Source organism: Girardinichthys multiradiatus, chromosome 18 (genome assembly GCF_021462225.1).
Source record: "Girardinichthys multiradiatus isolate DD_20200921_A chromosome 18, DD_fGirMul_XY1, whole genome shotgun sequence".
In the NCBI taxonomy this organism is placed as follows: domain Eukaryota; kingdom Metazoa; phylum Chordata; class Actinopteri; order Cyprinodontiformes; family Goodeidae; genus Girardinichthys; species Girardinichthys multiradiatus.
This window is the reverse complement of record NC_061810.1, coordinates 45297768-45322200: the sequence shown is the minus strand read 5'-3', so window position 1 is coordinate 45322200 and position 24433 is coordinate 45297768. Positions and strand designations below refer to the sequence as shown.

The window sequence follows — 24433 nt, the reverse complement described above, 5'->3', positions numbered from 1 at the left end:
GTGGCTTTATCACCACCAGAGGGCATACTTTTACCTGCAGAACGCATCTTCCCTGCATGCTTTATACATTTTGATGCAGTGAACTGAACTTTCTTTATGACTTTGAGCATGCCTTTGAGACTTGCAGATGCTAATTTATGATATGACCCATTTATGGACTTGTAAAATGTGCTGATATGATAAAATTTAAACATGTTAAACTGCAACATGTTTTAAATTCTGCGCCAAACAGCGCATCTGGGAGCTAAAATATTATCTAATGAATATATTTTACAATTTATCTCTCAAAAAGGTAAAAACTGTTATCAAAAAGATGCTTATGAGCAAAATCTAAGGTATAAAAATAATCAGTTTCAACATGAAGACATATACATCATGGATGCATTAAAATATACACATAAATCACCACATTTAACAATTAGTTTTGGTTTTGTGGGAAATAATTACTGCATCTATTTTACTCTTCAGAACATGATTGGTTAAAGATTTCCAGTTACAGAATAGATGCTCTAAATATTTCAATCATTGAGCTCATGTTGCTGTACTTCTTAATGATGCATTTTTTCAGATTTTCACACCTCTGTTTCTTGTTGAAAAAAAAAAAAAAAACATTATTATTGATTATTCGCTGAAGAAGAAACAAAAGCCACCCTGTCTGTTTTCATAGCCAAGTTTATTTAGGGAAAAAAATCAGAGCAGTTATCTTGTCTTCATATTTCACCCTGTGACCTTTGGTTTCATGTGATCCATCTACATGCAAATGAGGGTTATCCCCTAGATGGACCCTCATTTAGATTTTCATCTGCCGTATTGCTCATTAATGTGCATCACCACTGGGTCACATGGTTGACAGCATAGATATATCTATATCTATATAGATCTATCTATCTATCTATCTATCTATCTATCTATCTATCTATCTATCTATCTATCTATCTATCTATCTATCTATCTATCTATCTATCTATTTATCTATCTATCTATCTATCTATCTATCTATCTATCTATCTATCTATCTATCTATCTATCTATCTATCTATCTATCTATCTATCTATCTATCTATCTATCTATCTATCTATCTATCTATCTATCTATCTATCTATCTATCTATCTATCTATCTATCTATCTTTATATTTATCAAGATCAAGATGTTTTCCCATCTTTTTAAACCCCAAGAGAAGATGATAGTGATCTGATATTTACCCTGCAGAGAAAATGCAGAGCAAACTTCACAACTTTAAAATCACTTGGATCAAGTTTTTAATATCATTTCAGCAAAAAATAAAGATTTATCTAATTAAAAGCAAACTATATGATAAAATGAAGTTCAAATAATACATATTTACCCAGGTAAAACTGCTCTCATAACACATTATTTGACTAAATATAAATGTGTTTTTCTCAGACTTCATTCAGATTTGCTGTTTGCTGTCACCTGTATTGAAGGCCAAACCTGCCAAAATCAAGAATAAATGAAGACATAAGATCAATCCCTATTACATATTAATGTGCCCTTTTACTCCCTTTATCTTCCATCTTTATTTTTCTGTTAAATTTTTGAATGTGGTTTTTATTGCTTCTTTAGTTATGCTTCAAATGGAGCAGAAGGGGCACAAAGTTTTGGTTTGGTAATTTTTTCCTCATGCCATATTGACTTCTTGTTGCTATTAAAACCTTAATGTTATTGTTAAAGGATTGAGAAATACAATGCCAAATATAAAGATTGTTTTTCCTCTGCTACCTGCTTGTTTATATTGGTAAATATTTTAAGTAAATGTTCTTACATATGCGTTGCAACTTGTGTATCTGTAATTACTCAGAATGAACTGCACTTAGACCAGTTAGTCCCTGCATAAAGAAGTTTCTAGATTATTTAATGTTCCACATTGTATTTAATTTGTAGGCTATCGCTGAACAGAGGCTCTACTGTGTTAGGATTATGAATCTGTAAATATTATTTAATTTCATAATAAATATTAATATTTTATATTTTATCAAATAATATTTCGGTCTGTTAAGGGTTGTCCTGTGAATACCAGCCCAGTAAGGCGATGGTATTAGGACAAAATAGAAAGGTGTGAGATGAGCTCTGACATTATTGAACAGCATAAACTCTGCACATATAAGGAATGAATTCACACAATTTCTTAAAATACAAGAATTTATTAACAAAAATAAGTCAACTCAAAGTCAAACATATTTCAATCAACAAACTATTTACTATGCTAAAACAATCCAACTAAACTACCAAGCAGAATTAAAGAATAACGAAGACTAATGGACTATGTACAATATAAACAGGTTGATGAGAGATGATTGAAAACCATGACCAAAAGAGTGATGCAACATTACCATGCAATGTTTATGTTATCCAGATTATCTTGAAGAATCTGGAAGTGAAGTTAAGGTAGTCTTGGAACCAATTTAGGCAATAATCAGGAAATGTTTAACCAACCATTCACAATGCAAGATCAGATAAAATATTATTTTGATAAAAAATGTTTTAAGAATGATCTGCTGAATAAAACCAACCTTCTGGATGACTAATTCTCAACGGTGTCTCATTAGCTGCCTTTATTTATTCAAATAATATTTAAAGAAATATTATTAAGGGAATGGGGGGTGATTTTATACAGCCAATGGCATCATGGGAAGTCTGCTGCTTCCCCCCCCCCCCTTCCACAGTTGCTGGAAGTCGGTTAAATGCAATTTATTTTGAAAATTACAGAAAAGTTTGTACCGGAGCTTGTTGTTTCCATGGCAGTGGTCCCAACAACTGTGAACAGCTAATTTTTGGGAAGAGGTTGGGCTTCTTGCTTCATATTTTTGTTTTTGGTTTATCTGTCCTCACATGTGTTGCATTAGGAGCTGCATGTACATACATAGTTCCTCTCTAGTCTAAACTATGACCCTGAAGACATTAATAAAATGAACACACTTTGCAGTGTAAGGATTATGATTATGGATTAATTAATATTCATCAAGAATTATAATTTAAAATCATAATTTGAAAAAAATTAATTTCTTAACCTAAAATCATTACTTACGAATTACAAATAGAAATCAGAGATGTCCTCTGGTGTTGTGATTATGGGCTCAAAGCTCTTTAATAATTACAAATTATTAACCAAAACCACAAACTGTCACTGTTTATTCAACCACTTCACCAAAGGTGGGGGAACTTCGACCTTGTTTTGACAGATAAATCCCTGTTGCAGGAAATAAACACAAACGCTTCTCTTAATCAGAGGCGACTGTGGCTCAGTAGGAAGAGTAGTTGACTTGCAGTCAGAAGGCTGTGTGTTCAATTCCAGCTTCCTCCTGCCATATGTTGATGTGTCCCTGGGCAAGGCACTTAACCTCAAGTTGCCTCCTGATTGTTAGTGAATGCGACAGGGTGAATGTGGCTCTAGTGTAAAGCGCTTTGAGTGGTTTGTATGACTGGAAAAGCGCTATATAAGTTCAGTCCATTTACCATTTAATTATATATATGAGGATTTATTGAAGCCACCTTCACCTAACTAACAAGCACCATTCTACACAAAGGGGATTAAAATGACTGCCTAACAATAATAATAAAATAAAAAAATATATGCGCATACTACTGGTTTTATGCACAAAATGTGTAATTTGGGTTAAATGGAAAGAGACGTCCTCCTGGTATCTCGATTCCAGCGGTCAGCTGATAAAACGGGGCCACAACCAGCTGAAAGCCCCAAATCTTAACAAAGAGTCATAAAACTCTGAGGTGGGAACTCAGTGGAAAATCTCCAGCAATAAAACTGGAACAAAGAGTAGTCGGACCACGAGGTACAGACCGCAGTTGCTTTGAATGGAAAACTTTTAAAAGTCCAACTTTTAACTTCTGGCTGATTTGGGATCAGCCGGACAAAACATTAACCACGCATGATTCAGCAGCGCTTACGCACCAAATCAAAACACAGCTCAGCATAACATAATTCAATCAGTATTGCATGCAACAAGTTAATACCTGAGACTAACTACTGGTGATTCTAAATTACTTTCACTATGCCACATCCTGCCCAGACATCTAAATGCACGTTTAATATGAAAAGAACGAAATTACTTTGATATTGATTTCTGCTCTCCACGGGTTGAGGATGGATCAGGCCTGAAGAAAAATGAGAGGGGGGGATCAAATTAAAGAAAAAAAAAAACGGTAATTTCTCATCCGTCCAGGAGGGGAAAAGATGAACCGTTGACTGAATCACAAGGAGGGAAACTCATCTCCTTGGAATTAAACCCTATGTGGGTTTCACCTGCGCCGGGTGTGGCGTGGTCTTCGATCAGCATGAATAAACCTGCTAACCTTCTCCTATCAGACAGATTTCCAGCTTTCAAGCTCTTCCGGGAATGGCCTTGTGGAGCAAAAGTTCGCCTATGAGCTTTTGTCTCTCCAGATATGCGCCTCCGTTGCGCTGTCCTGTGAGACACGCAGGAAATGGCCACGAAACTCTCCATCTCAGCCAGTTTATACTCCCAGTGACGTCAGAGCTGCGACGTCTGTTGAGCTGCGACCAAAATGGATGGCCCCAACAGCAGCTTTGAAATGACATCAGACCTCACAGCACACCAACACTCAGCGGTGACCACACCGCGTCCAGAATTTAGTAAAGTTCACCAAAAAGGCTTTATGTTAATTTTTTTATAATATGATGTATTGCAGACCTATTTTGTAAAAATGTTCCTCTCAGTTTATACAGGAGATTTTTGTGGTAAATATTCCTTACACCTCCTCCTTGAATCGCCACCTTAACGTGGTGGAGGGGTTTGAGTGCTCAAATGATCCTAGAGGCTATGTTGTCTGGGGCCTAAATGCCCCTGGTAGGGTCTCCCATGGCAATCAGCCTCTAGGTGATGGGTCAGACGAAGGGCGGTTCAAGAATCCCTCATGAGGACAAAAATATCGAGGCACGTGACGTCGCCCGGTATGGCGGAGCCAGGGTCCCACCCTGGAGCCAGGCCTGGGGTCAGGACTCGCGGGAGAGCGCCTGGGGGCCGGGTTGCTCCTCGCGGGATCCGGCCAGGCCAAGCCCGAACGAGACACGCGAGGCCATCCCCCAGTGGGCCCACCACCTGCAGGGGGAACCGTGAGGGACCGGTGCAAAGAGGAATGGGTGGCGGACAAAGGTGGAGACCTCAGCGGCCCGATCCCCGGATGCTTAGGCTGGCTCTAGGGACGTGGAATGTCACCTCGCTGGGAGGGAAGGAGCCTGAGCTTGTGCGGGAGGTCGAGAGATATCGACCAGAAATAGTCGGGCTTGTCTCCACGCACAGCATGGGCTCTGGAACCCATCTCTGTTTTGTTATTGGACTTCTGTGCTAGTCACGGATTGTCCATAAGTTCAAACATAAGGGTGTCCATCAGTGCACTTGGCACCAGGACACCCTAGGCACGAAGTCGATGATCGACTTTGTTGTCGTATCATCAGACCTTCGGCCGCATGTTATGGACACTTGGGTGAAGAGAGGGGCTGAGCTGTCCACTGATCACCATATGGTGGTGAGTTGGATCCAGACTTGGCAGGCCCAAGCGCATAGTAAGGGTCTGCTGGGAACGCCTGGCGGAGCCCTCGGCCAGGGATGTATTCAACTCCCACCTCCGGGAGAGCTTTGACCAGATCCCGGGGGATGTTGGAGACATAGAGTCCGAGTGGACCATGTTCTCCGCATCGATTGTCGATGCTGCTGCCCGTAGCTGCGGCTGTAAGGTATGTGGTGCCTGTCGCAGCGGCAATCCCAGAACCCGGTGGTGGACACCGGCAGTAAGGGATGCTGTCAAGCTGAAGAAGGAGTCCTATCGGCTGTGGTTGGCTTGTGGGACTCCTGAGGCGGCTGACGGGTACCATAAGGCCAACGTGTTTCTGCCCGGGCTGTGGCAGAGGCAAAAACTCGGGCCTGGGAGGAGTTCGGTGAGGCCATGGAGAAGGACTACCGGTTGGCCTCGAAGCGAGGGGGAAGCAGTGCTTCGCCAACACTGTTTATAGTGGGGGTGGGAGGCTGCTGACCTCGACTGAGGACATTATCGGGCGGTGGAAGGAGTACTTCGAGGATCTCCTCAATCCGGCCATCACGCATTCCATGGTGGAAACAGAGGCTGGGGACTCAGGGTTGGACTCTTTCATCACCCAGGCTGAAGTCACCGAGGTGGTTAAAAAGCTCCGCGGTGGCAAGGCTTTGGGGGTGGATGAGATCCGCCCTGAGTACCTCAAATCTCTGGATGTTGTTGGGCTGTCATGGTTGACACGCCTCTTCAACATTGCGTGGCGGTCGGGGACAGTGCCTCTGGACTGGCAGACTGGGGTGGTGGTCCCCCTTTATAAGAAGGGGGACCGGAGGGTGTGTTCCAACTACAGGGGGATCACACTCCTCAGCCTGCCTGGTAAGGCCTATGCTAGGGTATTGGAGAGGAGAGTCCTGCTGATAGTCGAACCTCGGCTTCAGGAGGAACAGTGTGGTTTTCGTCCCGGCCATGGAACACTGGACCAACTCTATACCCTCTACAGGGTGCTCGAGGGTTCATGGGAGTTTGCCCAACCGGTTCACATGTGTTTTGTGGACCTGGAGAAGGCATTCGACTGTGTCCCTCGTGATGCCCTGTGGGGGGTGCTCCATTAGTATGGAATCGGGGGCCCTTTATTAGGGGCCATCCGGTCCCTGTACGAGCGGAGCAGGAGTTTGGTCCGCATTGCCGGCACTAAGTCGGACCTGTTCCCAGTGCATGTTGGACTCCGGCAGGGCTGCCCTTTGTCACCGGTCCTGTTTATAACTTTTATGGACAGGATTTCTAGACGCAGCCAAAGGGGTCTGGTTTTGGGGACCAGTGGATTTCGTCTCTTCTTTTTGCAGATGACGTGGTCCTGCTGGCCCCCTCTAGCCAAGACCTACAGCATGCGCTGTGGCGGTTCGCAGCCAAGTGTGAAGCGGCTGGGATGAGGATCAGCTCCTCCAAGTCCGAGGCCATGGTACTCGACCGGAAAAGGGTGGCTTGTCCTCTTTAGGTTGGAGGGGAGTTCCTGCCTCAAGTGGAGGAGTTTAAGTATCTCGGGGTCTTGTTCACGAGTGAGGGAAGAATGGAGCGGGAGATTGACAGACGGATCGGTGCGGCTGCCACAGTAATGGGGGCGCTGTGCCGGTACATTGTGGTGAAGAGAGAGCTGAGCCGAAAAGCAAAGCTCTCAATTTACCGGTCAGTCTACGTTCCTACCCTCACCTATGGCCATGAACTTTGGGTCATGACCGAAAGAACGAGATCCCGGATACAAGCGGCTGAAATGAGCTTCCTCCGTAGGGTGGCCGGGCACTCCCTTAGAGATAGGGTGAGGAGCTCGGCCATCCGGGAGGGGCTCGGAGTAGAGCCGCTGCTCCTCCACATCGAGAGGAGCCAGTTGAGGTGGCTCGGGCATCTATACCGGATGCCTCCTGGACGCCTTCCTCGGGAGGTGTTCCAGGCACGTCCCACCGGGAGGAGGCACAGGAGACGGCCCAGGACACGCTGGAGGGACTATGTCTCTTGGCTGGCCTGGGAACGCCTTGGGCTCCCCCTGAAGGAGCTGGAGGAGGTGTCTGGGGAGAGGGACGTCTGGGCGTCTCTGCTGAGTCTGCTGCCCCTGCGACCCGGTCCCAGATAAGCGGAAGACGACGAGTACGATATTCCTTACACTTTAAAGCTGAAAGACAGAAGAAGAAAATTTATTTCTTTTTTGTAAAAGACGCAAAAAGCTCAGATTTCTACTGAACTTTATTGTCCTATAAAAAAGAAACAATCGGAAAAGCAGTCATAAGCTGCCAAAAATACCGTATGTGATACAATGCCGACTTTGCAGGTTTCCCACTTGCAAAGCATGTAGACATCTTTAATTTTTTATCATAGGTACTCTTCAACTGTGAGTGACAGAATCTAAAACAAAAATCCAGAAAATCACATTGTGTGGGTTTTAAGTAATCACATAAGTATTTGAACACCTAACAAGCAGTAAGAATCCCAGCTCCCAGAGGCCTGTTAGTTCTCTAAGAAGCCCTCCTTTTCTCCACTCATTAGGTGTATTAATTGCACCTGTTTGAACTCGTTATCTGTATAAAAGACACCTGTCCACACATTCAATCAACTCCAACCTCTCCACAATGGCCAAGACCATAGAGCTATGTAAGGCCATCAGAGATATAACAGTAGACCTGCACAAGGTCTACTATGCTGTTGCTGCAGATTTGTCAGCTGTAAATTAATGATGTGAATCTCCTGTTCCACCACATTCCAGTGGTGCTTTAATGGACTGAGATCTGTAGAGGCCAATGGAGCACATTGAACTCCTTATGAAGTTCAAGAAGCCCTGTTTCAGATGATTTGAGCTTTGTGACATGGTGTATTATCCTGGAAAAAGTACCCACCAGAAGATGGGTACTTTGTGTTCATAAAGGCATGGACATGGTCAGCAAGAAACCTCAGACAGGCTGTGGCATTTAAACAATGTTCAGTTGGTACAAAGGGACCCCAAATCTGTCATATTCTCTCTTTTTGGACTATTCTATGTAAACAGGGAGTTGGTTGTGTGAGATCCCAGTTGATTAACCGTTTCTGAAATAATGGGACCAGCTCTTCTGGTAACAAAAACCTTACTACATTCAACCTCACTTAAATCCCCTTTCTTCCCCATTCTGATGCTTAGTTTGAACTTCAGAAAGGCATCTCCACCACATCTAGATGATCTTTCTCATTTGCAATTTGTCAATACCAACATTTTCTGGATCAAGAATTTTAGTACACCTGTTGAGCAAGCATACCCCATAATATATATCTGCATATTCTCAAAACTTGGCACATTTGCCTTCTTGTTTAGAGTTTTGCAGTTTTCTGGACTGAACCAGCAACTGCTTGCACTTTATGTTTACTTATTGCAAGATATTGTTTGGTTGAGAAAAATCAGAAGAAAAAGGCCTTTTATTGTTTAAGATGGTTATTGCTTCCAGTACTGGGGTAATTTTGAGATTAAGTTCTTTAAGACAGTGGAAACTTACTCTTGAATCTCACTCTGAATAGATATTACCTACAAATATGAGAAAATGAACATTTCCATTTTCATCTCTTACTGCATCCATAGGATTTAGGAGGGAAAGGGACAAACATGTTTGGGGAGTGGAAGTTTTCATCTTTCTGCATGCTTAAATTTTCCAGATAGTTTAAAATCATATATTAATAAATCTGCGTCACATTTACATTGTCAACAAAGAAAAAGAAAGACAATTTTTTAAATAAATCCTTATGTTGACCTTTGTTTCATATTTGGAACTAAACCTGGCTAATTTGTTCTTTTTCATCACACTTACAACACTATTAATGATATTTCCACAGACACAACAACAGCTGTAGGCGATATAAGTCATTCAAAATGTGTTCATTATAGCTTTATATTTTGTTTTCGATGTATTTTCACATTTTATACCAAGTTAGCTGAACGATATTCTTTGGGATCACAACGTCTGCGCATGCTCCGGATGAAATGTGGCTTCGCGGATGTTAACTCGCCGACATTTCCAACACTCGTTGAGGAGAAAGTGAAACATGAGTGAGTTTACATTTATTTAAGCCGTTAAATTTGTTTTCTATAAAACTATCGTTTTGACTTTACAAAAAGCAACAACTGAGAGGTGAATTCAAGTTTCGTTTGCTGCTAACGCATCAAAACTGTTGGTTGGTTGTACGATTTTTCTTGTTTTATTTATTTTTTTCCAGATTATTAGTTATACTTGAAGAGTTATATATTGTTTTCATGTTGTTCCTAGCGTTTCTTTGTGGTTTTAGTGTTTTAATTAGTTTAATTGTGAAATATAAAAATCATTAAATGTTGCTAACTGAGCGAGTCGGCTTGTCCGAGTGGTGGTGGTTATTTGAAGGCCTCGGTTAATTAATGGCAATTTGTGTGTGGTACGCTATCATAAATAACTCACGCTACATAAACTTCACTTAAACTATATTTACTTTAAGCCTAAATGTATAAAAAAATAACAAAACACATTTTAAATAGTTTGGTGTGGTTTTCTAGGCGTTTATTTCGAATGTTTAATTTGTGTGGAGGAGCATAGCATGAAGAGCTGCAGTTAGGACGCTTGTCCACTAGAGGCTGCTGTCGCAGCTTTCATGACTGCGCCGTCAAAGCTTCGTATTAACCTATAAACACTTTTTACGCTTCATATAATGCACGACAAATTGATTGTATAGCTTTATATAAATGCTGTGTTCACTTATGATCGTATACCATATGAAACTGTCGTTTCTGTGTTTGTTATCGCTTCTCATCTTCCTATTGGACAAAAGTGTACCGCGTGACCGGAAATAAACAAATTGGCTTTACTTTTGTAGCGCTTATTAGCTTGATGTGGCTTGTTTACGTTGATTTACCGCTGTATAGCTGCATATAATGTTGGTAATCGTGATTTATTATCGTTACTGTGTGTGTTGTGAGTTATAAAATGTTAACGTTTCTGAACCGTGAGTCAGACTGAGGTCTGTCAGAATGACATGGTCTCCTCCGAGGTATTTCTGGTATCGCTTCTCGGCCTTTTGGCTAAGATCAAGTGTAGTATCTGTTCTTATCAGTTTAATATCTGATACGTCCCCTACCCGGGGACCATATATTAAATTGATTTTTGGAACAGGGAGATGGAATAGGGGCCTGCTCCGTCCACTCCACGCATCGACCTGGTATTGCATTACCTCCAGGAACGGTGCACCTCCCATATATGTTCAATGATAAAGGTAGTATTGTAATCATGAAGTCCATGTAAGTGAAAAGTATTAGAAATGTTAGTGTTTAAGTCAGGAAATTGTCATTTTTCTCTGCTGTGAATAAATTTTGTGTTTTGTGGATAAACAACAAATGCATGAAAACACGAGTTTTGATAAACTTATGCCTTTTTATTTCATATCCTCAAATAGTTTGAGGTCATTCTGCGTATGTGTGGGTTTTCTCCAGGCTTTCTCCCACAATCCAAAAGCATGCCTGTTAGGTCAGTTTGTCTCTTAATTGCCCCTTAGGCGTCTATGTGCATAGTTGTGTTGCGCGTTGATGGAATGGAGACCTGTCTAGGGGTTACCCCACCTCTTCTAGCCTCTCACCCAATGACCCACCCCTGCAAGGACAAGCGAGTATCTTTTTCTGTTAATGTAGCATCATTACAAAGGCACTTCCAGTCCTGCAAATAAAAGCTCTTCCTGGTACAGTTTCTCAGAACAGGGAAACGTTCTTTTTAAGTGTTAAACAAAATGTTCTCAACTTTAAAAAATTTTTAAATGGTCATGTTCAATGGTTTATGTTAAAGAAAAACAAGTAAAAAAATGCTAAATTATTTGAATTCAAAAGCTATGTCAATGCAGTGTTTAGAGCAGATTGATGTCCCTTTAACAAAGATCCAGATCAGACTGAACATTATGAGAAGGCTATTATTAGTCATTTTTTTTGTTGATTAGTACAACAAACTAATGTCATATTTTTTATTAAATGATCTCATCCATGCTGCAGGGTAGTTCATTTTTGTCATTTTGTCATTCTTTCATCTGGTTAATTAACCTAATCAGTTTAAAAGCTGTTTAAACTCAGCTTGGCTTCCAAAAGCCCGCAATTGACACCTGAACCATACCTACATTCACACAGGTTCTATAAAAGAATCGGTTCTGATAAGAAATATTCAGCAGAGCAGACCTGTATGAATAGTGTGAAGCACAAAGAAAATGTAAAGAAAACGATGTGACCTAAACAGGAACATACAAGTGATCTCAGAGAGACACCTGACAGATCCTGAATGTTAAATAATTTAATGTGTGGCTTCTGATAGTTTGCCATTAGCCTTGCTCCCTTCAGCTACTTCTGTCTCATGTGTTGTGTGTGTAGATGTGTGTGTGTGCATGTATAATGGTGTAACAGGTGCATGGTGGTATAATGTTCAGGTGGCTCAGTTTGCCAGACAGAGTATTTACTTAATTAAAGCGACATGTATGTAACACAAACTCCAACACTTATACTCTAACTCCACCCCCCACACAATAACACTTTTATCCAGAGTTAGCAGCTCACATCTCGGTTCAAAAGCTGAATTTTCATTATCTCTTCTGTTTGCTTGAGAACGGACCCGACTTGAACTCCTCCTACTGTCATGAGAAGTTATTTGCTCTCACTTGGAACAAGCAGAGCGGACAAAAAAGTGCATTAAAATATCTACATATAGTCTGTGGTGTTTTAGTGTTGATGTCCAGCTTTTATATTACAGAAACTTATTTTAGAGACTTCAGCGATAAAGTAATCAAACACCTGAGGAGGAAGTGACATCCAGTTGCCGTGGGCAACACAAGACTTGTTATGGGGGCAGGTCAGCAGTTATATTTGAAAGGGAAGGAGGACGTGAGCAGAAGGTGTAAACCCTGTTTTTTTTTTACCATGGAAACTCTAAAAACATCTGAAACTTCTTTATTAACCAGAATCTTTACTTTTATTTCTCAGTAGACATTTTTAAAAGAAGCAAGAAGGTGTAAACCCAGGATCAACCTTTTTTGTGACTTTTCTACATTCTGAAATTTCTTCACCTGGAACTGTTTTCTGTTTTGTTAGTTACATTGCCTTTATCCTTTTTTAAAATGAGTCCATTGAAGTAAATGGTAGGAACATGTGACCCTGATCTTTGTAAGGTGATGAGCTGATGCATCACAAGGGATTACATTTTTTAGATGTATTGCAAGGAAGATTCAGAGGGACATCAAACTCTACAAACATATCAGCTCACATTTCTGCTGCATACTGGGACATTTTCCCGCTTCTGTTTTTAAAGAAGACTGTTTATTCTGGACATTGTCACCGTGCATTTTAGGAAGTTTGTTTTGTGCGCTTAAAGATGTTCAAGCGTCGAGATTATGTGGAACTCTACGAGAAGGATCAGGCAAAATGGGCGCTGGTGCGAAACGTCAACACTGTGACCAAACCCAGTACACTTCTGCCGGTACGCTGCAATTCTCTCTGTGTGTGTTTAATCAGTGGGACATCTTCTCAGATCTCATCTTTTCAGGACTAGTACTTCTAATAGGGAACAAACACTGTTCCTCATGAAACATTATTTGCTTAAAATGTGGAGGGTTGTTTTGTTATGTGATGTTGAAAACAATCTTAGTTTAATATTAACAGTTAAAATTAATGCAACTTTCTGTTGCAGATGTCCTTTCAAAACTTGGGAGTCTTTTAAGTCATAAGCACTTGTATTTTATGTGTTGAATTTATATTACATAAGCTGATTGTATTAATTTACAATGCATCAAGCTTGATTTTTTTTGTGTCTGGATATTTTTGGGAGTCAAAAAGATGCTGATCTCATGTTGCACAACTGTGTGTTAATATAATTACACATGGTTTTCTCTTCCCGGCCCCTTATGAGCCCTCAACCATAATTATACATGTGGGAACTATGTTTTAAGTTTGCAGCATCTTGCTGGTTCCATAACATCTGAGTGTGGCATGTACCTAACTGGGTTTCAGAGTGTTGCATCCTGAGTGACTTTTAAGAATTTAATTACTTGCAGTTTCCATTTTATGCTTTCTACACCAGGGGACCGACACTTAGGGAGATTTTTCAGGGACTAGTGACTCGTAGAGCAAGGTCTAAATTAGGTTTAGGGAAAACTGGTATAAAAAAAAAAAGAGACAATTGAGTTTGGCTTCGGGGGACTTTTGCTCCATATCCTAAACTTATATCACTGAATCATCAATATGTCTTTTATTAAGCTTCAGTATTACTTTAGGTTCCCAAAGCCCTCCAACAGTTTAATTAATGAATTTAGTTTGTTCTTTAGCCTCCTTATTTAGGTCTTCTGACATAAGATTAAGATATTTTTAACTCTTCCTCCTCCTCCACCATCTGGGTGACCTGCCACCATTATCAGTGGCCTCCTAAGTTCACCAAATAACTAAAAACTACCCATCAAGCAGAGCTGTGGACCAGCATACAGGAGAGAATTAACTAGCTCTTTTTAATTTTAGCAAATAAGTACGTGGAACTCCCTCTTCAGATGAACATCATGTACAGCAGCAGCTCCACTGTGCCTCTCCCTGACCTGCAGATTTCTTACCAGCGGGTGATTTGTTAGGTTGAGGACAAATGTTTGGGTGAATAAATATGGCAGACCACTTGTTCTTGTCCACCCTTGTTAAAGCACTGCAGTGGTCACATAGTTGTCTTTTAACTGTGAAAGCTCTGGCATCAGAACGCAGTCGTTTCTTATCAGCATTTACCCAACAGGTCCAGGTTCTTGCTGTTTGCCACTACAGGTCCTTCTCAAAATATTAGCATATTGTGATAAAGTTCATTATTTTCCATAATATAATGATGAAAATTTAACATTCATATATTTTAGATTCATTGCACACTAACTGAAATATTTCAGGTCTTTTATTGTCTTAATACGGATGATTTTGGCATACAGCTCATGAAAACCCAAAATTCCTATCTCACAAAATTAGCATATTTCATCCGACCAATAAAAGAAAAGTGTTTTTAATATAAAAAACGTCAACCTTCAAATAATCATGTACAGTTATGCACTCAATACTTGGTTGGGAATCCTTTTGCAGAAATGACTGCTTCAATGCGGCGTGGCATGGAGGCAATCAGCCTTTGGCACTGCTGAGGTCTTATGGAGGCCCAGGATGCTTCGATAGCGGCCTTTAGCTCATCCAGAGTGTTGGGTCTTGAGTCTCTCAACGTTCTCTTCACAATATCCCACAGATTCTCTATGGGGTTCAGGTCAGGAGAGTTGGCAGGCCAATTGAGCACAGTGATACCATGGTCAGTAAACCATTTACCAGTGGTTTTGACACTGTGAGCAGGTGCCAGGTCGTGCTGAAAAATGAAATCTTCATCTCCATAAAGCTTTTCAGCAGATGGAAGCATGAAGTGCTCCAAAATCTCCTGATAGCTAGCTGCATTGACCCTGCCCTTGATAAAACACAGTGGACCAACACCAGCAGCTGACACGGCACCCCAGACCATCACTGACTGTGGGTACTTGACACTGGACTTCTGGCATTTTCTTCTCCCCAGTCTTCCTCCAGACTCTGGCACCTTGATTTCCGAATGACATGCAGAATTTGCTTTCATCCGAAAAAAGTACTTTGGACCACTGAGCAACAGTCCAGTGCTGCTTCTCTGTAGCCCAGGTCAGGCGCTTCTGCCGCTGTTTCTGGTTCAAAAGTGGCTTGACCTGGGGAATGCGGCACCTGTAGCCCATTTCCTGCACACGCCTGTGCACGGTGGCTCTGGATGTTTCTACTCCAGACTCAGTCCACTGCTTCCGCAGGTCCCCCAAGGTCTGGAATCGGCCCTTCTCCACAATCTTCCTCAGGGTCCGGTCACCTCTTCTCGTTGTGCAGCGTTTTCTGCCACACTTTTTCCTTCCCACAGACTTCCCACTGAGGTGCCTTGATACAGCACTCTGGGAACAGCCTATTTGTTCAGAAATGTCTTTCTGTGTCTTACCCTCTTGCTTGAGGGTGTCAATAGTGGCCTTCTGGACAGCAGTCAGGTCGGCAGTCTTACCCATGATTGGGGTTTTGAGTGATGCACCAGGCTGGGAGTTTTAAAGGCCTCAGGAATCTTTTTCAGGTGTTTAGAGTTAACTCGTTGATTCAGATGATTAGGTTCATAGCTCGTTTAGAGACCCTTTTAATGATATGCTAATTTTGTGAGATAGGAATTTTGGGTTTTCATGAGCTGTATGCCAAAATCATCCGTATTAAGACAATAAAAGACCTGAAATATTTCAGTTAGTGTGCAATGAATCTAAAATATATGAATGTTAAATTTTCATCATGACATTATGGAAAATAATGAACTTTATCACAATATGCTTATATTTTGAGAAGGACCTGTACAGAACATTTCTCTCTACCTGCGCTCTAAGCGTTGAAATTCTTTTGTTGCATGTCTTATCTCGGGTTCAAAGGTCAGTGTTGGTGGTGTTCCTTTTCCAGGATTTGGACATTGGGTTAGCTTGAAAACCACTGGTCTGGTTTTATGTATATATTTTTTTAAAATACACACATAGATTTTGATCTTTGTGTTAGGGGTGTGCCATTCATGCAGGAACCTGTTGATTAGAGTAAAGTAAAGTTTTTGGTAAAAGATGGGATTGATTCTGCAAACAAAGAACAAATTTGGTTTTTCTCTATGAGCCTTCCGGATTGTCATATTTTTATATTTAAAATAGATTATTCTAAAATGGGCTGCACTGTAACTGCGCTCAATACTGAATATTTACCACTGGTAAACTAGAGGTCAATAGAGGTTCTAATATGGACTCCAAATTATATTAATGAATTCAGTGTTTAAAGGTTTTACAGGCCTCCATCTTTCTGCCTACCGACCTACTTACCTCCTGTCTTTCTCATTCATTTTTGGCAAATATGTTTGTTTTATTTCCCACTCTATCTAGACTCTTTTTCAAGCTTTACCATTTATTTAGCTAATAAAACTACATTTGTTTATGCTGCTAATTTGTATTGGCATAGAGTGATAAAATATTGCATACTTTTAGGTAACTTTAGGTTCACATACTTATACTGGATGGTTTGATTAAACGTAGAAATCTTGTTTTGGTTTCTGTGCAGGGCGACTATGTCTGGTTGGACTTGAAGACTGGTCGAGAATTTGACGTTCCCATCGGTGCAGTGGTCAAACTTTGTGATTCCGGACAGATCCAGGTGTTGGATGATGAAGGAAATGTGAGTCCTGAAACATCTGTAACACACTGCAGCCGGTGTCATTATGAACTTTGATTGGATGTTGTGCTTATTACGTTAGCAAAGAACACCTTTACATATACAGTCATGGTAAAGAGGAAGCACAACCTCTTTCAGCCCTGGAGAGTTACATATCAGGGTATAATAACAATGATCTGGCGCATAAAACATTCAACTCTATTATTTTTTACTAAGCAAAAATGAAGCCAAAATGACAATACAATGTGGCAAAATCAAAGTACTTGACTTCTCCATGGGACTCATGAAGTAAAGGGGCAGTCAGGTCTTGCTGTAGCAACACCTCTAGAAAAGCATGAGGTTCTCTAGAATGATTGTCTAGTTCATACATAGGTGTTAACACAGGGATTGTCCAAGTGTGGGGCGTCATTGTGTCACGACAACGGGGCACGTGAACTCTCTAAATATTACATTTTTAAAAAACAATTATTTTTATTTGCAAGCGGAACTAATGTATAGTCTTGTAGCAACCTGAACTTCAGTTGCAACTGTCTGGTGGTTCTGTCAACAAACATGGGTTTCCATGCTGAAACGACAACACAGGAACTGAATCTGGTGGAGCTCCGTTGTTAGCCTGACCTCTCCACCGCGAGCACCTAGCGGAGCTCTCACATATGTCTGTCCTTCCCCAAGATGTCACTGTCTCAAGAATATGAAAATGTTAATTCTAGAAATGTTTTCGCACTTTTATTTGTTTCTTATTTTTCAGGTTTTAGCTTTTTAATTCAGCTTGTCTCTCTGAGACACACGGCCTTATTTCTCTAACCGATCTGTCAAAAACAGATCATGTAAAACAAAAGACATTCTCTGGTTGTTGAGAGTTATTTGATAATAAGGTGAAAAATAAGTGTAAAAGTACTGCTGTAATTAAATTATAAATTCTTATAAATAAAGATTTGAACGTAAATTCCGGACTACAGAGCGCACCTGATTAAAAGCCGCATGCTCTAATTTTAGAAAGAAAACCAATGTTGTAATTGTATAGGCCGCACCGGATGTTAAGCCGCGGGTGTCCCACGTTGTAATATGATTTACACAGAAAGATATTACACGTTTTTTAACTTAATCCGTCTGGTAATATAAACAAATGCATATTGCAAATGCTTTTTTTCAAACAGTCCCTGTAACACGGCTACCTTTAAATATACGTACATTATCAGTAACACACAAATTACGTTGCTTATGCTTTTTTACTGAACAGAACACGAACAACAGTCCAGTATCTCCTAACTGATATCCACTGCAGCCTACCAGGTCAAAAGTCATTGATCGCCTCCTTCATCTTCTTCCTGCGCACTGAAACCATCAAAGTCCTCTTCTTCAGTGTCCGAATTGAACCGCCTCAGGATCTCGTCACTCACTTCAGCCTCTTTGTTGACGCTCTCACTTGAGCGCACCCGGTCCTCTTAATCACTGAGCAGTCCAGCCTTTCGAAACCCATTGGTGATTTTCCATGTTGATGAGGGTGAATATAAATGTCTGATTTATAATACCGGTAATTGAATTGTGAAAGTGCTCTTGATTTATCGCACAAGTTCATTGGACCTCTTTGAACTACTCATCAATTTGATTGGTCCACTGTTACCAGGAAAAATGTTTTTGGCGGCATGAAAAAAAACATGCATTAGCTGCACCGTTGTGTAGACCGCAGTGTTCAAAGTGTGTGAAAAAAGTAGCGGCTTATAATCCGGAATTTAGGGTAGTCAAAAATGTAAATACTGTATTGCTCAATATTGATTTTCCCATCTTTTTTTCTTTTACTGAAATATTACATGACCCATATTTTTATCATCACGGTTGTTTTTTATTGTCTTGAACTACTGAAGTTCCTCTAAAGGGGGGCTCAGCCTAAAAAGTTTAACACAACGTCAAGCTGGAAAGACATCAGCAATGACAAGCGAAGAGGAGCTAAGAGCTCCATGTTGGACTCCCCAGATGCAGTTAGCATGTTTAAAAACATGCTTTTTTTATTGCAACCGTAATGTCTTAGTTTGGCTTCTTCGCTCATACTACTTTAACACTGTGGCAGAAATGACACCAATTTTATGTGATTCTACAGATAAGTAGTTATTATCCAATATAACCGCTTTTAATTATTGATGTCAATTCTTCAGTGGTGCTGCACAATATATCGTGAATACATCATCGCCATATCAGTTTGTGGAGTGTTCATATCGCAGGGAACTGGATGAAGCCCAATAATTGCGCAAAATAAACAATTGGGACAAATTGGGCTTTGCTAAAGCAAGAGAAAAATAATTGCTTCATCATCCTTTACTTTTTAAAAAATAGAAGTAAATCAAAAAGCATTATCTTAGCATCACTGAGAGAATTCGTGTGTAATAACCCAACAAATATAAAACAATCAGGTTCCTACAGTTTGACTAGTCATGGCTGCATTAAATAAATGCCTACTGTACTCTATATGTACACTTTATAGAACATAGTTCAGTGCACAGAATTATCTCTTTCTTCGTTACTGAGCTGCTAATATCGTATGTTCGGCAACTGTGTCTGAGTGGCATTATTAGAAGACTATACATCGATTATGCTTGCAAAATAAACGTGATAATGTAGCAAAATACTGGAAGGATTTTGAATCATTTCAGGACACGCGCCACACTTTGAGAATCACTTTTCTGATATGTGTTTGATGAAGTACAGAGAATTATTTAAGCTCCGGGTCTCAGACTCCAATCAACCAGGGCTGGTCTCCTGCAACTTTTAGTTGCATTCCTGATCCAACATACCTGAATCATATGGATGAAGTACCTCCTTGGTACACAGCCAGCCTCCACAGAGACCTGCTAATGAACTAACTATTGCATTAAGGGGAGATGAAGACCACACATAGAACTTGGAGAAAACAGGAATTTTAAGACCCCTGGTAAGGTATCTACGTGTAAACGATATAATACTATTAGCACACAAATGTGTTTGTCATAGGTCACTAAATGTTGACAAAGTAGAGATAACATCACACGCTTTTACTGCTTCTTGTGGAATTGAGTCGATATTCAATTCAATTCAATTCAAAAATACTTTATTAATCCCAAAGGGAAATTAAATGTTGTTATAGCTCATATTATGAAGGTTTGTTCAAAGAGCCGTTGTAGATGCTGATGGCTGTGGGCAGGAAGGATCTCCTGTAGCGCTTCGTCTTACAGCAGATCTGAAGAAGCCTCTGACTGAAGACACTCTGTTGTTATAGGACAGTCTCATGAAGAGGATGCTCAGGGTTCTCCATAATGTTCTTCATTTTATGAAGAATCCTTCTTTCCACAATGATCTCCAGAGGTTCCAGAGGAGTCCCCAGAACAGAGCCAGCCTTCTTTATCAGCTTGATATGACACCTCTGCACCAGGTTTAGATAGTTGCAACATTGGTCCCAGGCCCAGTGATCTACCTCTGAAGCCTCTATAACCCAGTGTGCAAATTAAAGCATGATGTAACAGAATACTTGGAGGACTTTAGAAAAATCAGGTAGTACATCAGAACAGCAATGGAAGAAACCTAAAAATTTGTCAAATTTAGTTTTAACTCACAATTTCTTTTACCTTCAGGAGCACTGGATCTCACCGCAGAATGCCACCAACATCAGGCCAATGCACCCCACCTCCATCCATGGTGTGGAGGACATGATCAGGCTGGGAGACCTGAATGAGGCTGGGATTCTCCGCAACCTGCTCATCAGATACAGAGAAAAGCTCATATATGTAAGTATTACTGCTAGAAATATTCAGATTCTGGACTGAATAATCTGTCATTAGTTTATTAAAAACGGAATAATAAGTATTAAAATACCTAAAATTCCAGTTGTTTAACATCATCTCAATATTAGTCATTCCTTTTCTAAAGCAGCAGTGACACAAAAAAGCCCTCTGCCCGAAGAAGCTAGAGTGCTTTTATTTAATAACTTTTAAAAAGTTGCACTTTTAAAAACCTGCATCTCCTGTATTAAACATGGTTTTTTCTCATTTACTCAGTCTTTAAATCCCGGCTAAATCCAGTTTTTAATTGACAGTTAAAAGATGGAGTAATATTTCATTTAAAGACTTAGTTGTAGTATTTTTCAATACATTATGTGTACTTTGTGCCAAACATTGATGTCTCTGTCACGACAACAAACCAACAATCCGTTCATTGGACTTGGACGTTAGAAAGACAGTAAATCCCAAGGAAAAAACTTCGACATTGTGAATTACTCTGTGGTTATTTAGTAAAATGTGTTTTACTTTAGGTTACTCATGATTAACTCTTTGACACTGCTGTTTCTGAAGCTTATAAAGCATTTTTCCTTTGCTTCAATGCTTTTACCAATATTCTCTTAGCTTTTTAGGATTTCAAATGACCTATTTTGATGATAGAGGTCTTATTTTTTAAACTCTTCACACAACTGACTGGCACCACTACAGCCCTTAGTAGCAGGGCACCCTAGATCCTTTAAAAAATGAAACACTTATGTAGTTGTAAGCGCCCCTGATTTGTGACAATTTAAACTTCTCATTTTCTTCTCAGGTCATTGGAACCCTGTTTTTGGTGAAAACGTAAAAATGTTGTTGCGTTTCTACTGTTCATCTACACTACAACAACGGGCGTTTTCTCTGAAAATGGCACAACTTGAAAACGTCTCAGTTTCAGTTTTTGTGACGGCAGGAAAAAGCGGTGCCCTGGTACATGCACAGTATGACTGAAACCAGTAGAAATTAATGCGCACAACATAACGGTTGGCAACCAGTTTAAAACCCATAGACAAAGAAGAAAGTATTAATAACAACGACAGATTGCAGGGTACAAATATTCTACTTAAGTCTTTTTAGACTTCTTGGAGTGATTTAGAATATTGATACGATTCTTTTGATAAATTCAAATGTAAGATATTTCAGTGTGTTTTGATGGCTTTGTTGGCTTGGAGAATTTTCCTGGGATTTTGTGTGGGAAAATCTCCATCTTTTATAAAGTTTAGATGAGGGTTGTCACCCAAGCTGAAACATGCTTTACCAACACATTTTACTAAGCAAAACCTCAGACGTGGCAGGAAGATCCAGGACGCGAGAAAGACCTCCACCGTACTTTAGAAGAAGAACAAGAGGAAGAACAGAAACGCGTGAAGCTTTGATGAGACGGATGCCTTCAATAAGTCCAGCCCACTCATCTGGCCCTAGCTTGATTGTTAAAACTCCTTCATTTTTGCCACTATAATGTTTACCTGCTACACTCCTAAGACATTTTTTACAAACATTCCTGATATGAAATCTTTCTATGTGATGCCTCACCCCTAGTTGAAATAGAGTCCGCCGTCCGTGCGTTTTGCTCTCCATCGCGAGTGTTTGGGTGGGCTCTGTGGCGCTGCGGCCTGATGGAAAGCCCTCCTCCATCGTCCGAGATAGGGATAGGGATCAAGTCGATTTTTGACAGATGACGGAGCCCAATGGGGGTAAAACTCACAGATGACGGAGCTATTGTTTGATGCATGAACGGATCCTACAGGCAATAACGCATCCAATGTGAATTGCCACACAACACCATTTGCTACAGATGACTAAGCAGACATGAAACTTAGTCAGTGTGAACTAGGGTTAAGGCTTAATTTACACTCCCAGTCTGCTCTACTGTCCCCTGGACTACGCAGCCTGTGTGACGTAGGTTAATCTGTACCCACCCACTAGGACTCAGTGTATGTAGGCGTGCTTAGACTTAGATTTTTGTGACTGTGCCATCTGTGTGCACCGACAGGGACAATAATACTCCCTATCCCAAGCAGAGAAATAAGATGTAAAACCGCAAGGATGTTTGTTTTTTAATACAAGAAATAAATATCCAAGTTTCTTCCAACTGTTAGGGGAACAGACTTCTTTGTTCACAACAAAAAGTGATTATATCTGAGGAAAATATAATCTCTAGGCATCATGAAGGGTACGAGCTAGAGGACGGGTGAGAAGAAGCTAATGCTAGCTTGCTATAGTGGTCGTATACACAATAAATCCAGCGTACAACTATTTAACGGTTGGAGAAATTTATTAAGAGATGTTGTGACTAGTGATGCCACCTCCTAACAATCAGTGACCGACAGTATTCTGACATCGCTTTTTCAGCACAGTTCGGGTCACTTGGAAGCATTGGCGGTTTTAGACAGGGGCCAACAGTGCCCCTGTAGAACCAGTCCTGGCCCCTGTACTGAAGACAATACTAAATCAATTTCTTAATATGATATGCGCTAACACAGAAACTGTAACAGATTGGTCCCTTAAACCAGTTTTATTTTTTACCTTTACAGTTTTACTTTAACAATAAATAAAAAATGAAGGAGTTGCACTCTTATAGGATCACAGTTTTTATCTGCTAGATCAGGGGCCTGCAGCTCCAGAGCTGAAAGTGACTCTGTGGCTCACTTAGTATATGAAATGATGAAATATTGCCTCGTTCTTATTGTTCTGTGCCCCAATGAAAAAACACTGGCCCCACCCTGGCCCCCCTGGTAACTTTAGTCTAGAACCGCCACCAAGCAGATACTAAAAATAGTAACGGTTCCACTTAAACGTTCCTAATGGAAAAGCCTAAAAAGTGCCAAAATGCGCTGAGTAGAGACCAGTGGGAAAGGGCCACAAGGTTTATGACTTTGTGCATTAGGGTTGCACAGATTTCAAATGACAGTTTGCTCTCTTCTCTGTATGTTTTCTCTACACCAATGGTGCCCAAATCCAGTCCCCAAGAGCTACTAGCCTGCAACAACGTCTTTAGTTTTTAATTTAAGGGTGCATCCATCACTGTTGCACTACTGCCATCTCTTGGATTTAACTCCTCATTATTTCTTTCCTCAAATTCTCTTAATGAGACCAGTATTTTTCAAAAAACGAAATGTCTTTCTTTTTCCTCCATCACTTATTCAACTGAGCAACCACATTTTAAAATTTCAGCTCTCTATTACAACCTATTTCAGCGCTCAATAACGTTCTTTGACTCACATGTTTCTTGCAATTGATAAAAACGTTTCTATAGAATTACACCAATAACATAAACCAGTAAGATATTTCCCCGTCTTAAAAAGAGTGCCATTCAAAAAACTATGACCACTATCCTGCAACTGTTAGATGCCTCCCTTCTTCAACACACTTGAATCAAGTGAATAGTTCGATACCAGACCTCTGCAGAGCTGAATGACTGAAAGCTGATGAGGAAATTCAGCCATTTGGTTCAGGTGTGTTGGAGAATTGATACATCTAACAGTTGCAGGATGGAAGCTCTCCTCTGCTCTACACTATTTATATAAATGGAGTTTAAACGAAAATTCAGAATGAAAGACTCACCCTCGCCGTCTCCACCGTCCAATGACTTCCCCGTGTGACTCCAGCCCTTCCAATCAGCATCCTGTCCGCCTGATTTATCATCCAATCACCTTCCGACGCCTGGTTTTTAAAGGACCTTCGGCTGTGTTCCTCCTCGCTTGTCAGCTGAGCTCATCCCTCCTCCACCCCACCATCTTCCTTCACATCTACTCCCGGCTTTCTCGCTCCCTGGCCGCCAATTCACCACCAGTGTCGGATCGGGGGGAAGACATCTCTAAATCTAAGCCTTACAAATGTTCATCTTCGCTCATATCATTCACAGCATTCATGTCTT

At 40.6% G+C, this 24433-nt stretch overlaps 1 protein-coding gene and 1 non-coding gene across 4 annotated transcripts in view; both read left to right on the top strand.

Moving 5' to 3' along the window:
* Positions 1 to 9493: 9493 nt before the first annotated feature.
* myo7aa (myosin VIIAa) overlaps positions 9494 to 24433 on the top strand; it is a 74944-nt gene continuing 60004 nt past the window's right edge. For 2 of the 3 annotated variants that reach the window (XM_047391365.1, XM_047391364.1), the window contains exons 1-3: positions 12435 to 13007; positions 16664 to 16777; positions 20377 to 20529. In XM_047391365.1, the coding sequence (XP_047247321.1) occupies positions 12903 to 13007; positions 16664 to 16777; positions 20377 to 20529 (372 nt within the window). In that variant the 5' untranslated portion in view covers positions 12435 to 12902. Of the gene's footprint in view, positions 9587 to 12434; positions 13008 to 16663; positions 16778 to 20376; positions 20530 to 24433 lie in introns of those variants that run through there. The other variant, XM_047391366.1, reaches the window with a different exon arrangement.
* On the top strand, positions 10566 to 10756 carry LOC124884790. Its single transcript, XR_007042512.1, has one exon. It is a non-coding gene; the product is annotated as a U2 spliceosomal RNA (small nuclear RNA).